Raw genomic sequence first — 17,031 nt, forward strand, 5'->3', positions numbered from 1 at the left:
CATATTCATGTCAATTACGCCCCTTTAACTAGCCAGCATAAACGACATTTCGTTTATACTAGGGGAAGGCGGATTGTTGATGTATTTATAATTTATGAAATAAAGAAACTACTGTAAGTTCACGTTATCCCGGTGAATGTTAACGGAGTTGAATTTAACCCCGAAAACGGTGTTCAAATTTTTACCGGAGTTAAAAAAAGAGTATTTTTATATTTAAAGTATCAAAAGTCGAATTGTATTTTAAATACAATAAAAAATTGTAATGTTTCAAAAACTAATGATACGATAAATTGATATATTTATTGAAAAATCCAAAGAATATTTATCCAAACACATGTTAATGTTATTGTATAAAGTATGGGAAAAAGATTCTTATGATTCAAGTCTGTTTGCAAACGAAATCAACGAATGAAATCAAATAAAATTATTAATGATTTATTGCTCGGAGAAAAATGGAGGCAAAAAATGTACGAATTTTCATTACGCTGTCGACCGAACATGAAACAGGAAGTTAAGTCGGCAAAAAATTACTATGCTGCACTATAATTGTTATTGAGAGCCCCTAAAAATTTTTTAGTTCTTACAATAATACCTACTTTAAACAAATAATATTCATTACAATTTATCAACAAATCTTAAGTGTATAATATTTTTTGTAGTGTAGCATAATAATTTTTTGACAACTTAACTTCCTGTTTCAAATTTGGTCGACAGCATAATAAAGATTCGTAGATTTCTTATGCCCATTTTTCTCCATATGATCATCTTTAAATTAATTATTACCTTATGAAAAACATCAGAGTTATAATAAAAATAATTATTAGATTGTTCTTAAAGATTTAATTTGATAAGAGATCGAAAACTTACACTGATAGAAGGATTTCTTAGCATTTAAAAAGATTTCTTGGTATTTAAGAAATCATTTCTTAAATACTAAGAAATCCTTCTATCAGTGTATGCAATTTGTTCAATTAAAAAAATCTGAAAACCGCCTGACCCTGCGAGCCAGCCCCAAAACTTCCCGCTGTTTTCGAGCTCAGGGAGCTCGGAAACATTATTACTTACTTTTCGAGCTTAAAAATTTGTTAGGCTGGTAAAACATACCTTCATTGAAAAATTATAATTTTTGTCCGACGATATCTCTGGATGGAATGAACCGATTTGAACTTTTTGGAGGCAATCGAAAGGGCTCAACAAGAATTAAAACTGATTACATTTTGAGGCGAATCGGACAAGTGGTTTATAAGTTATACGCAAAAAACCTAAAACAAAAAAATTTTGTAATTGTTATTCATCGTATAACTCGTAAACTACATGACCGATCTACCCCAAAATCTAATCAATTCTAAGTTTTGGTGAGCCCTTTCGATTGCCACCAAGTACGTTCAAATCAGTTGATTCGTTCCAAAGATATCGTCGGACAAAAAAAGTTTACACACACACACACGGACGTCCACCCGGAAATAGTCAGAATAGCTTCCTTGGACCTCAAAACGTCGACATCTGATGAAAACTCGATTTTCGAAAATCGGACAAAAACCAATAACTTCCCTTTTTTTGAAAATTTGCAATTTTCTAAGCGGGAAGTTAAAAAAGTAACATTGCTTATTTTATCAGGCAATAAATTTTTTTTTTTTTTCTCAATTAACGATAATTTTGAAATCTCAATGAAATATTGCCAGTAGTATTTTCTATCTGTTGTAGATCTTCAAACTTATAATCCCACCCTCATACTCTGATCGGAGTTAATTTATTCCGCATGTACACCAGTTGGATAACACCGCTAAATAGCACCCTTCCATCGGTGTGAGTCCATTTTGATACCCCTTTTTTGCCAGTATATTGATTTTTTATAAAATTCAATATTTCTATAACGAGAACGAGAACGAAAATGAAAATGAAAATGAATACTTCCATCCCTATATTTATTTCGATGCTGACAAAAATCGATTTGTATTAAGCTTCGGGCGTGTATTACTTTTGTATGTGTGGCCCAAGCTTGATAACGACGCCTGGGGTGGTTAGTCTTCCGAGTGGCTCGTAAAATAAAATCTATTGTGTTTTTACAAAAACTTTATAATAAATATCAGTAAAAACTTATGTTGTTATTTCTGGTCCACTGTTTTCATTCATTTCCGTTGTGATGGAACAACAAATGAAAGTAAATATTATCGAATACAAGATGTAGGTCTATGTGTAGATACAGGACTAGATCTAGATAAAGATCTATATTTATGTCAAAAAATTATTATGCTGTTTGTAAATTTTCAGGAAACAGCAATTTGGAACTATTTGACAGCGAGAGTGGACCGGACTTGACGCTATCACCTCAGACATTTACGTCAACGGCGGAAGCCTTTATCAACGACAATAGTGACAGCCTGGGGGTTCCTGGTGACAACGACATGGGTAAGTTTTTTAAACTTTTATTTTATATATTTTTTTTGACTCAAACAAAACTCATACTTTATTTGGTCCTATTGTGATACGTGTATTTCTATAGATACATGTCAGTCAGGCATTTCTTTGTCACTTGTTCGTAAAAATGCGCTATACTCTTGCTAAAGTTGTGTCTTGTTTCCACGGCATAGATGGAAAAAAAAATAAATAAAATAAAATACGTTAGCCAAGAGAGATCACTGTCCATGCCAAAAACCTACACATTTTGTCCAATTTCAACGCGACGACTTGCTGTCAGTTACTACATACAACACACATACAAACATCTATACATCTATATATACACACCACAAAACTCTTATCCAATATTACTTTCAGTCACGCCAACTTCTAGTGAATTCACTGGAATTGTTTTCCGATTCCTTCAGTTCTTACTAAATCTCCCCAATCCCATCGTCAATGCTTATTCCAGTCTATCAGAATCTTATGGCCAGGGATTTTGCAACTGAAGCATTTAACCTAGTATTTCAACTTTCAATATATAGATATATATTGAGGATTAAACTGCACGTGGTATTGAAATGATAAGGATAAAATAAAATCGATTGAATTCATCCCTTGCCAACTAAGTGTATAACAATAAAAAAAAAAAAAAAAGTATAGTCTTACTAACAATCTAAAGACATTGATTACAACTGCGTCTTTGTAATGATCAAACGGTCCTGTAAACCATTGATGAAAGAACTCTTTGACGATCACGTTTCCCTCGGATTTTTATTTATTTTGTATCATTTTTGCGATAACGCAACTGGAGTCGGTGAAGATTTACACAAAGCTAGAATTGTTGTTACGCGGGAAGAATGAGCGGAAAGTAGAATCAAAGGCATGTTGAACAATAAGAACAAAAAGACATCGTGTGAGGACACAAGGATATTGCATTCTTGAGTCGAAGCAATTACCGGCATGTTATCGTCATCCAATACTTAAGTCACCGGTTTGAATTACAAGACAATACTTGAAATACATATCATACTTGTCAATCATCGATACCCGGGAAAAATAAAAGAAATATGATCATATATGAAAATTGACCATATATGATTCATATATGCTCTACACATGACTCATATATGAAGCAATTGTAGATCAAACATGGCCAATTTTTATATAATGTCATATATGATTCATTTTTTACGGGTAGAAAAGAGTGGGACAAAATGAGACACTCCTTTTTTACAAAAAAAAAAATTCTTTTTTGTAAATGTTTATTTGCAATCTTTATAAAAAATATATATGAGGTCAATTGATATTGGAAATGAGGCTATGGAAATAATTTATTCACTCAGTTCTCAATAATTACTGTTACTTTATTTAAAAGCAATCGGAAAGAATATCTTACTCATAAGACGTACGCTTTCAGACTAACCCATTGCAACCAACATCTTAGTACTAACACCATTTATTTCGCCGCATAGGTCCACTTACGTATACCTATAGAATAAACAATATCACCCATGCATTCATTATTCTTAGTATTTATTTTATGGATTTTTCTTTTGAACATACTCTTAAACTTAGGATCAAATTTTATATAAGTTTATATAAATAGTTAAAATATAAATACAAGAGGTATAAAATAATACATATAAAAGATTAGGGTTATACATCCGAAAACCTTCCCCCACCGATTGCTCTGGAAATGCGTTAAAATTCGAGTTATAACAACCAAAACTCAAGACAATACTCCAAAGTTGGCGACGAATTTTTGTTTGAAATTATAAAACTGTCGCACTACTCGAGATGGCCAACTTACCTCATGCTATCTCTAAAGACTATATATAAAAATTTACAAAAAAAAAAAAGTTTATTTGGTTAAGAAATGGTCTCATTTTGCTTCACTCTCCCCTAAATATAAAAAAAGCTTCAAATCCTGAAGTCCTATATTTATATATTTTGAAAAAAATAAAAAAAACGATTGTTGAATCCTTGACACTGGGACTTGGGAAAGATAGTGCATCTACAACTATAGTATGGAGGAAAAGCAGAGATGATGGTTCAACCTTGTTGGTTCTAATGCGGGCTATTCAGTTCCCACAATGCACTAGTAATACGATTTCCCCGTAGCAGGCTTACTCTCTTCTCTCTATCTCTCTCTCTCTCTTTTACCCTCTATGATTTTCGGAATATATATATATATATATATATATATATATATATATATATATAGCGTAACGCGTGTTAGCCATACGAGTAAGTATCAGAGCAACAACCACTGACGAACATCAGACGAATGTCGACTACTCGTGCGCAATAGGAATTCACGTATGGCTTCCGCATGTTCTCGAGAGGATTCGCCCTCAAGCAAAAAGCTCTTTTACTTTTACCTCATCTATACACGGTATCACTAACTTTCCACCTTTAGAATTGGTCTTTTCTATACTGAAATCAATTAAATTAATTGCTATTGACCTCATACTTCATTGAACCGTATATAATCTATATATTTCACTCAGTGCCACACGAAATTTACAACCCATTTGTTATTTGTTATTTGGTTCTAAATAATTTTTAATCTTTTGCTAAAAGTATAATCTTCGGATGTGAATCCAATGGAAACAAAAAAAAGCTTTTTGTTTTATTTTATATATTTTATTATTTTTTTAAGATAAAATAAAAAGAAAAAGTATTTTTTTTTATACGTTGCCGAGGGGTTCTCGGTGAAGCACGTCTCGAAATCGCTTGAATTTCTATTCAGTCGTAAAAGGGAGTGGGAATTATTCGTATAGAAGCAATTGTAGGATGTGCCCGAGGGAACTCTTGCTGGGACTGTGATGCTGATGCTGATGCTCTCCCATCACGTGGGAGGTACTCTCGACATATAGACTCCTCGCATGTGAAGTACGTATAATCGGGGACGGCGAATGTTCACCATAGAAATTTAATCCACGAACGAGGAGCCAATGGAACGGGAATAACGCTTACCGATTAGAACGACTACGCTGTAGTTATATAGTTGTAGTTGTAGTTGTGTGAGTAGCTGAGGACTGAGGAGTGAGTAGTGTGTGGTAGATGATATATATATATATATAGTACAGAAGAGTGAGAATGGGCAAATAAAAATGTCGGAATGGCAATTTAGTTCTGAGTTCCCGCAGCTCGTAACCATGTGGTTTAAACCCGTATATCCTATAGATGTGCCTTTTTATTTTTCGCCCTGCACATTAGGCAACACCCCTTCGGTTTAACGCTAACGTAATGGGAAATCATTCTCCCCGATAGCTACTCACTGGGTCTACATTAATTTAAATAAATCCTATAGGTATATTTGTAGAAATGTATATTTGAGTGTACCATTTTCATACATTTTTTTTTTTAGTCCTCACTATTTTTTAGTGGAAATAAATTATTCTTGTTAATTAGGATTTTATCGCGTAAAAATATAGGGGAGCAAATAGCAAAATGGTCGGGTTGGAAAAAAAATAGGTTTTTACGCTGTAAAAAATTGGAAGTGAATTCGGAGTGACTACGGATTTTATTTACATCCGAATTCACTCCAACACTCGGAGTCCTGGAGTTTAAAAAAAAATACTATGCATACGGAGTAAATAGGGAATTTGTTTCTTTAGCGGAGTGATCTGGATGTTATTTCAATCTGCATTCACTCCGATTCAAAGTTGTAATATTTGAATAAACTCCTTTCAGGAGTGAATTTCACTCCGAATCGGAATTTCAATATTAAATTAAACTTCCCGTAGCAGTGAATTTCACTCCAAGGAGATTAAATAAATAAATAGTTATCCGCTCCGCATTCACTCCGGATTTACTCCGCGTTTACTCCGCTAATTTTTTACAATGCATCAATACATTTAAGGTAAGAGCGACACAAAAGTTTTTAAAGTAAATTTTTATTTATCGCAATTCTTAACCATTGCAAGTAATTTTTTATTAATAAAAGTAGTTTATTAAAACAGGGGTAAAATGGGTTGCCTAGGTAATAATAAACCAATTTTAATGAAAAAGAGAGTCACATTTTATTGAAATTCATCACAAAATGTGATAAAAAATAATTAGTCACACAGAGAAAAAAAATCCAGTAAACAGTGCTGCGCGGAATAGTAATCCACCCAATGAGCGTGATTGGACGAACAATTACGTATAGTAAAAGCATATTTAACTATACACATATTAATTATATTGACTGGATCACTGTTCTGCAATGGTTACTATTTTTTTTCCGTGTGCAATAATTGCTGTTATAATTTCCTCTAAAATAATAACTGTTGACGAGGACACAATTAACTATTGTATCATCTCTAGTAGTAGGCGGAGATATTTGATTTCTGGAATAGTATCGTCTGGATGCATAGCACGATAACGAACGTGTATCCTCTTCGGCGATTCGAATTCAAGTGGTGCGATATGATGAAGCTAGAGTTGCCAGTGCCGTCGAATGCAAGTTATCGATGGCACGTGATGATGAGTTCGCAACAGCATATATATATGTATATATATATATATATATCTGTATGTCGATCACGCGATCGCGTTTCACCGATTCCCTTTGGTGCTCTTATTACAATCGATGTACTATGTCGTGACTTGTTCTCTTTGCTGGGTGCTCGCTCAGTTCATGTTTGTAATAGAGCTGCGACGTGTCGATTTATTCATCCGTGTCATCACTTACTGTGCCATCTACTAAATTGTTATTATATGTATTTCAATTATTATGATTACTATTATTATTATTATTGTTATTATTGACATTATTAGCGTGAACTTTTTTTCAAGCAATCAATTTTATACGTCCTTTGTAAATAGATAATTGTCAACGATATGCGCAATATTGTTATTATAGTGTACCAGGTGACAAGGTAAATTGCGTACTTTATGCACCCACTGCTATTAACTCACGTTACGATAATTACCAGCCCTTTTGCTTCTATCGTCTCTCAGCAACGACAATACTAACAACTGCTTACTATCCAATCACATCCACGTGCACTTTTATTTTATGATCAAGGGATTTACGTCGCTAATTAAAAGGCTTATGAGAATTATCGACATTTACTTTATTGTATCTTTACATTTTTTAATTGTTGACAGTAAAAATATATGAATATTCATATATATATTTATTGGAATGCAAATTATTTATTTTTTTTTAAATTAAAATTTCTTGAAATATTTAAATTGACATTAAATTAAAAAGTTATGAACTCGAGTCATATATTAGGTTTGAAAGGGAGTAATTAATATTTTTGAATTTTAAAAATTGTGTAGTTTATTTTTGATAGATAGTATATTACACTACAAGGGAAGAAAGTTGAAATTCCTGCCCTGTGTGATAAGATGCCCGAGGCGAAGCCGAGGGCATCATGACACACAGGGTAGGGCTTTCAACTATCTTCCCGTGTGGTGTATACGATTTTTCTTTATACCTGGTCGAAAGTACGTTTATTAATTACATTTTTGAATACTATAAACAATACAACCACGTTCTGCCTTCAGCTGACAGGTCGGCCATGTTTTTTTTATTTGCTCCCTATTGACGCGCCTCTTTCGGACATACATAAAACTTTAATTTTTTTCCGTCTCTCTTTTTTTTTTTGTTGCGTTTTTGATGCCTGCCCCGCGACATTTGAAAGCACGAGCGAAGCGAGTGCGTCTGGTCGGCGGGGGCAGGCATCAAAAACAAAACAAAAAAAAGACATAATTATACTTATAAAAAATAAAAAATAAAAAAAAATTATTTTTTTTCGAAAGAAATAAATTTATGCCTATGAACAAGTTTTTTTTCCCTGCCAATAAAAAATATATAAATGAATACATAAACTTTCAATAATTAACCTCGCCTCTGCATCAAAATCTTTTATCACCTCATCCTCGTCCATAAAGTCATCAGATGATACTTTTTCAGTCATTTTATTATTGCAAGTACACTGTTTACTTAAAATATCACAAACAACGAGACACAAAAACACTGACATATATATAAATAAAGCAACGATCTATGATGTTATCGTCAAAAATTTTATTGATAAAGTGGTAGACGTTCAGTAGATGGCAGCAGCCGGCTGTTTCCGTAGGCACGAAAAAATTTTTTGCTCCCGGCGATATAAGTGGGGCGCGTGTAACTCCACCAGGAGAGGGAAATGAGACTTTAGGCCTCAAAATTAGGGAGGGAAGTGCGTACTTTCGACTAAGGGATAAAGAAATAGTATATTACACTACAAGGGAAGAAAGTTGAAATTCCTGCCCTGTGTGATATGATGCCCGAGGCGAAGCCGAGGGCATCATGACACACAGGGCAGGGCTTTTAACTATCTTCCCGTGTGGTGTATACGATTTTTCTTTATACCTGGTCGAAAGTACGTTTATTAATTACATTTTTGAATACTATAAACAACAAAACCACGTTCTGCCTTCAGCTGACAGGTCGGCCATGTTTTTTTTATTTGCTCCCTATTGACGCGCCTCTTTCGGACATACATAAAACTTTAATTTTTTTCCGTCTCCCTTTTTTTTTTTTGTTGCGTTTTTGATGCCTGCCCCGCGACATTTGAAAGCACGAGCGAAGCGAGTGCGTCTGGTCGGCGGGGGCAGGCATAAAAAACAAAACAAAAAAAAAGACATAATTATACTTATAAAAAATAAAAATAAAAAATAATTATTTTTTTTCGAAAGAAATAAATTTATGCCTATGAACAAGATTTTTTTCCTGCCAATAAATAATATATAAATGAATACATAAACTTTCAATAATTAACCTCGCCTCTGCATCAAAATCTTTTATCACCTCATCCTCGTCCATAGAGTCATCAGATGATACTTTTTCAGTCATTTTATTATTGCAAGTACACTGTTTACTTAAAATATCACAAACAACGAGACACAAAAACACTGACGTACATATAAATAAAGCAACGATCTATGATGTTATCGTCAAAAATTTTATTGATAAAGTGGTAGACGTTCAGTAGATGGCAGCAGCCGGCTGTTTCCGTAGGCACGAAAAAATTTTTTGCTCCCGGCGATGTAAGTGGGGCGCGTGTAACTCCACTAGGAGAGGGAAATGAGACTTTAGGCCTTAAAATTAGGGAGGGAAGTGCGTACTTTCGACTAAGGGATAAAGAAAAATTTATTTTGAGAATCTAAACCGTTCGCCCGAACCTGAAGTACTGCTGTATAATATGGTCACCTCATACCTAAGCACAAGTTGATAGAGTGGAAAAAATCCAAAGGAAATTTTGTAAATTTATAACGTACTATATATATACACAGGGTTCTCAGATGAGTACCGAAGATGTTTACAATCACTTCAAAATTGATAGTCTACTCTGTTGGCGTCAAGTTGGTAATATAACATTCTTTTATAAAGTAATTAACGGCCTAATGCTCTCACCGAAAATTTATGAACAATTTAACTTCAACAAACCAAGGCTAGGGCTAAGAAATACCAGGCTGTTAATCACAGCTAAGACTTCTAAAAGCTACGTCCAACATGGGCCTAGAAATAGATTCTCTAATCTAGTCAACGAACACTGCTCTGTTATCAACTTTTTAGAGGACTCTCTACAAACTTTCAACTCGAAAATTAAAAATATAAAATTAAGTAATTAACACACACATAATTACCGAATTACCACTAGTATCTATTGTTTCCAAATCTCATTCATTATGTACCTGGCCCACTTTCACTTTCCTTCAATACTCTTATAGTGCAATATCCATAATAATTAATGTATATTGACTTAGAGTCCCTATCAGCAATATTATATTATATTATTTTAATACAAAATCATAATAATGTAAATAGCCGATTGGCGTTTATCTATTAAATAAATAAATAATTAAACCAATGAAATCAAAATATTAATATTGACTGTAGATTTTTGAATTAATATTGTGACATAACTATTAGAAGTACGGGAAAACTGTATCAATACAATTTATCGGGAAATTTAATACTCTACAAATTTCTTCTCATACATTTTTATGTATCTTTGATAGTTTATTCAGAATTTGCTATAAATACTTGACCTATAACTTTTCAAAATGATTGTTTTAGAAAAAATTCTTAATTTTTTAACTAAAATTGCAGCATGTTATTAGAGATGCAATAAAAATTGATCTATAAAATTTTTTTAAAATTCTCAGTGAATTTGTTTCTATACATTTTTCATGCATCTTTGGTAGTTTATTCGGAACTTGAGTTCTAAGTTTAAATGGTCATTTTGTTATTACAGAGTGAGGATGAATTTAAAAATTAAAGTACATGTATAACTATATATATAATGTATTATATGACCCAGAAGTTTTGTTAGAAAAGAACAAAAGAAAAATGGAGGAAAAAAAATAGAAGGGTAGAGAAAGTAGCAAGAGCGATTGCATTAATGTTTTTCTTTCTTTATTTTATTTTTAGTAGAAACCACAATTTATTATTTCTGTCTCCTCTACGGTTTACAAGACACACCTGGATAACGATACTTAACTTTTTTTTAAAAAAGATTTACGACATTATATAATTTAACTGTGTCGCTGTGTGCTTTCTTGATCTTCTCTACACAAGTAAATAAATTAGACAAAATGAAATTTAAAAGAAAATGTAAAATAACAATAATAACAATAACAATAATGATAATAATAATAATAATGTACACCAGCCGAGTATACAAAATGAGATGTTTTTCGTTTTAATTTTTTTATATAGTTACAGAAACTCAGCTATATAGATGCTTAAAGCAGTCGAATGCTCATTGTTCCAGCAAAAACTGTATAATTCCCTTTCTCAGTGTTCCTGGGCAGTAATAACGAATGAGCGGGCGAACAAGGAGAGAACGGTAGTAACTACGAGAACAGAGCACTGGAGCGTTCGCTTTCATCTGTTGCCTCAAAGTCGCCTTCACTTTTTATTTGCTCGACCCACAGTGCCAACCTTCGTGAAAGCTCGAGAACATGAAGGAAAAAATAATATAAAATCTACTGAAAAATTTATATCTATATCTCTATCTGTGTCAGCGCTGTTCCATCAGCTAATATTTTTTTAATTTATCCAAAAATAATACATGACATTCCGCTAAAAAAACTCGGTTGTTTTTAGCCCATCGACATATATCTATAGCTATATCTTTATATATACATGGAAAAAAATCGCTGAAAATCATACAAAATTTTATTATGATTGACCATACTTTAAACAGGCTATTTTTTCAATCATTAGTATTGATTTCAAATCGAGCATTAATATTTTTTAATTCTTTTGAGTAATTGTCAAAAATTTTTGCTCAATATAATAAATTTTGTAATGGTCGATTTTATTTTAAAATGATAGCGAATCATTTTTTATCAAATTCTTTTCAGTTTTTATGACACCGGCCTTCTTAAAATTAGCAAGCTATATTTCTCGAGAAAAAGAGAGAGAAAGAGGGAGGCTTTATTTTTCTACGGAAGACTTGACTTGTTTACTGACAGAGTATAGGAAATGAGAACCAGGTTCAAAGCTTTCGTATAATTATTGAAAGCTGATTTATTCCATATCGGCGGAATTCTATTTTTTTCCGAGAACCGGGCGCGATCACTATACCTCAGAGTTTCTTGGCGAGTCCTCTGTCCAATTCGCTGTTAGACCTTGAGTGAAGTTACGCACTATTGCATTCTCTTCTTTGGGCTATATTTTGTTTTCTTTAAAAAATGAATAATCATACTATTTATTGTAATAATTGTTATTCCCCTTAATATTTTGCGAAGCGAAAATGGAAATCGCTTTGCTAATTTGTATAATTCGTTGCAACGATATAGTTATTATAGAATACTCGACAAATTTTATTATTCTGGTACTCCAATTATCTTTTATATACTTCAGTAAAAAATGGACTCGGCAAAATGGATTATTACTACGAAGTTATTTCAAAATTAATGTCGGATATATCAAAAGTCGACTACACTATACATTTTAAATGAAATTATTCAACTAAATATTGTAAAGCATACTGCAAAAACAATCGCTTAAAATATTAACAAGTTCAATTTTAATTAAATAAAAAATTTAAAATCAACTACTCATACATTTTTCCCAGCCTCCGCATTCTTTTCTCCACAATAAATTACATTAAAATGTGGTAAAATATGTTATAATTAAAATTATTATATATTCCTACTATTATCTGATTCGCCATTTTTATAAAATTTTCGGGCTATTTTTTTCCGAGTACATCAATATATATATATACATTAGTGTCTTGATGGTAGAAAGACACTCCATATATCAACGCCACTTGCACGAACGGCTGACCCAACGATGGTCTACTCCACTTGAGAAGAACTATGCTATTCCTATGCTAACGGTCTCTCAGGACAAGTGCTGCTAGTGCTCTTACCCTTGATATCTCACGCCACTTGTACAAAATACTTGTACAAGGATATATGATATGTCAAGTATTTATACCTAATAATAATAACAACAATAATAATAATAATGACACAAAATGCTTACAGACATGCCGAGAAATATTTTAAAATGAGGTACAGTTTAAAACTTTTTCACCTCAAAAAATGCATAACTCAAATTGAGCGAGTGATAAATTTATTGGAATGGAATACAATGAAGCATTAAATTATTCACATGACTTGGACTTTATAATAAAATATGGTATAATATATATATATATATTGGCATGACATATCTTGTGTGCAGAGTAACACACCTCTGTTGTAACATGTATGTAGTATAAATGTAGGTATTCGGTAGATGTGTAGTGTTTAGTGTGCAGCCGCATTTTGGGGACGAGCAATTTGAGTAAATTGTAAGGTAGTTTCAGAACATCAAGTTAGTTTAGTTATCCGCGTCTTCGAACGGAATAATGTTGATTCAGATCGAGTAAACTAAGGCGCCAGTGTGCCTTAGACGTGAGGGGGATTCAAATTATCGCGATCGAGAGCGACGCTGCTCTTTCCTTTTCCCATATCGATCCACTACAGCATGAGTAAGAGTTGTGGGGTGTTATATCATTGTGAAATCTCCCAAGTATGGTTGCAGGACAAACTTGTTAATCCAAGTCCCGAAACTTGGGACATGTACAACCAAGCTGCTGTTTCAAGTTATACAGCCTACTGGGAGCAACAGAAACTCAATGATTAATTGACGCGGTTTCGGAACGCGAGAAATAACTTTGGATAGGGGAAGATTACGAAATGGGAAAGTTGAGGAAAAAATGCACTTTTTTATCATCACATCAATAATTTTACTTCTCACCCATATTTAAAAAAATAATAATTTTAAATTGTCTTGAAAAAAACTTTTTTCATTTTCGAATAAAATTAGTTACTCTCAAAATATGCAAAAAAAAATAAAAATACTTTTGCTTCCTGAATTTTGTGAGTTTATATATTTATACAAAAGATAGAGTGGGCGAAATGAGACAATTGAAGAAAAAAAATTCTGTTTTGTGAAAGTTTATAACAGTCGCTAAAAATTATAGGGTAAGATGGTTCGAGTAGTGCGACCATTTTAGAATTTTGACCAAAAAAATTTGTTTTCATGTTTACTAAAATTGAAAATAGTATATGCTTGTATGAAAGTAGAAAAAAACTTTTCAATTCTGTGGAAAAATTGAAAATATTTATGCAAAATAAATTACAGATCAATACTCCCCGCATGAAAAAGCTATATATAGCTGATCATATACCGAGAACTATAATAGAAATAGATAAAATCATGTATGGACATTTATATAAAATTTTGCGGCTTATTACATATATTCTTCACATATGGATTATTTTATAATACAATCTATCATGATATAGTACATTTATGATATGACATTAAATATATAAGATTTAATATACCAGTAAAATATATATTTTTGAATATTCGCAGATATATAACTCATATTATAGTCAGATCAATATATGTTTCAATATATACTAAATATATATATTCATCATATAGATATATCATATTTCTTACTACAGGATGAACAGTATATGTGAAGATATATAATTTAATATTTGTTTGGTTACAGTTTTCGCCATATATTCCAACATATATAAAAAAAAATTTTTCAATGCAAATCAGCATTTATTTTAAGCTATTTGATCGATATGAGTTCAAAAGTGCTAAAAATAGTCGGAAAATTGAGTTACGAGAATATATCAGAATATCCTCGATTTACTAAAAATCGATTATTGAATTGATTTTAGAATCGGATAAATCCATTAGAAAAATCAACAATATGATAATTTGTCACATATATGTAGGATTATACATAGTGATATATAGCAATAATATATTACTATAAACACGTGGTTGTATATATGTGACGTTTTACTGTGATACTTCATGAGAGTATATATGTAGTAAAATGTATATAGTATTATATAGCAATAATATATTTCATCATATACTTTACATTGTATATTTTCTCACATCAAAAATTACTGTATTATTACATTATATTTTGCAACATATATAGAAATATATATGGCAATAGTACATTCAGAGTTATATCATAATTATATTGAGTAAACACATATAATTTTGCCTTTATATATCGTCACATATTCACCATATACTTATCGATATATGTTCGGTAATATATAATTTTTTTATGCGAGTTAACTCACAGCTGTTAGTCATGGAACATTTATTTTAAAAATTTTAAAAATTCAGTTTATCCCTAGACAGCTTTTTTGCCGATATGTAATACAAGAATTTAGATAAAGATGACGAAAATTTTTTTTTGTAATAGTGTCTCATTGTGCTCCTCTCCCCTGTATGCAATTATCTAATAATGCGATTTAATGTAAACACCAGTAAAAAATATGATGTCAGAAGTATTTAAAATGAAGAAATAAAAAAAAAACCAATTATCAATAATTTTTATTTTTTTTGGATGAGAAAAAAATTTAAAAAATGAGCAAATAATTGTCGCTTTTATATATATATATATATATATATATATATATATATATATATATATATATATATATATATATATATATATATATATATATATATATATAAGTACAATATCAAACAAGAATTTTCTCAGCCAGATGATTGTCTTGGCGTATAGTAGCTGCTGACCTGCCGCGAAAGAAAATCGATTGCACCAACATAAAAAACAAAAAAAAGTAACAGAAGATGAAGAAGAAAAAAAAACAACGATGGACTATAAAAATCCTATCTCCCGAGCTTCGTGGAGCGTAAACTTCTGTAATCCATCTATAAAATCCAACGAGTTACAGAGAAAAAAGAGGCAAGAAAGAAAGACTGGGGATTGTCGACAAGTTGCCAAGAGTAAAAAAAAAAATATAATATTCGTTTTGAGTGTGATTGAAAATAGCAATTTTCATTGAATTATTTGGTTTCTTTTTTTTCCTTCCCTCGATCTCTTTTTTTTTTCTATTTTTTTTTCAGTAAATATTTTGCTAGAGATCAACTCCCGTTACGTTATCACGTGCGTTGGCGGGTGGTAAAATAACAACAATCTTGTGTATAAAGAGGAAGGAGAGCCAATGAAATATTGCTTTTTGATCGTGCGTTGGGATTTTCGTAACAAGTGATTTCTTTTGATTGCGTGACAGCTAATCCGACCGGCATCACGGATAAAAGTGTGGCATCGTACTACAATAGGGCATTCTGCGATTACAATAAAATAAGTTTATTTATAGACTTATAAATGGAAGCAAAGTCTTTTAATTCGATCTTTGACTTGTCCTTTGGCTAGTCTGATATATAATCCCGTGTTACCTTGTTCGTGGATCAGTGGTGGTCTATTCTTCCGAGTAACTCAGAGATGAGCCATCGAGTATCGATCGTTTATTTTTGCTTTGACGTACACAGTCTTTACTATCCTCGTTCTCTTACAAACACACAACACACACACACACACACACACAACACTCACACACACAGAGTCAGTTCCTATATAATGCGCTGGCACGTTCGCACTCACGCGATAAGAGCCCCAGGAGTTTACCCAAACGACCGAGCAAATCGACATCAGCGAGCCGCCTTTGGTATAAATACTACTTGCCATTCGCATTTTACACCTGCGACCCTTTATTTCTACTGTAATACTCATCCATTGCTGCATTTTATAAGAAAATAATATTATTAAATAAATAAATTTACGGAGTATTTGTTTTTTTTTTCTCCGTAAACTTATTATCAGATTACAAAGGTAAAAAAATTCAAAAAATTTTTTCAATTTTCAACGACAATCATAGAAATTTCATAACATTTATTTATTTTATATGAATATCGATTTGTTGACATAATTAAAAAAAAATAAAAAATAATTTTTAATGAAAATAGAATGTGATAATTTAAAAATATAATGTTCTATGTGATTAATCAAAATATTGATTTGGTTTGGATGCTCAAAAAAATTTTGAAAAATACCGTAATAACTTTTTTTTTTAATTTTAATTATTTTCAATAATTGTAAGTTTATTAAAATCTTGCTATTAAATTTATCGTATTTAGATTTAGATTTAGATTAGATTTATTATCGATCATAGAGTATAACTCCTTGTGATCACAGCGTTTTACAATATTACATAAAATTACATTTGAATAATTAGTATAAAAACATATGTATGTATCAATATGACTCTCAACCCACAAAA

At 31.7% G+C, this 17,031-nt stretch overlaps 1 protein-coding gene across 4 annotated transcripts in view; it reads left to right on the forward strand.

The window, feature by feature from the left end:
• The window catches only part of LOC130673095 (uncharacterized), a 332,376-nt gene that overhangs the window by 146,126 nt on the left and 169,219 nt on the right, over window positions 1-17,031 (forward strand). For all 4 annotated transcript variants that reach the window (XM_057478008.1, XM_057478010.1, XM_057478011.1 and 1 more), the window contains one exon: window positions 2,272-2,409. In XM_057478008.1, coding sequence (XP_057333991.1) covers window positions 2,272-2,409 — 138 coding nt within the window. The remainder of the gene's footprint in view (window positions 1-2,271; window positions 2,410-17,031) is intronic.

The sequence above is a fragment of the Microplitis mediator genome, chromosome 8, assembly GCF_029852145.1.
Source record: "Microplitis mediator isolate UGA2020A chromosome 8, iyMicMedi2.1, whole genome shotgun sequence".
Lineage (NCBI taxonomy): Eukaryota > Metazoa > Arthropoda > Insecta > Hymenoptera > Braconidae > Microplitis > Microplitis mediator.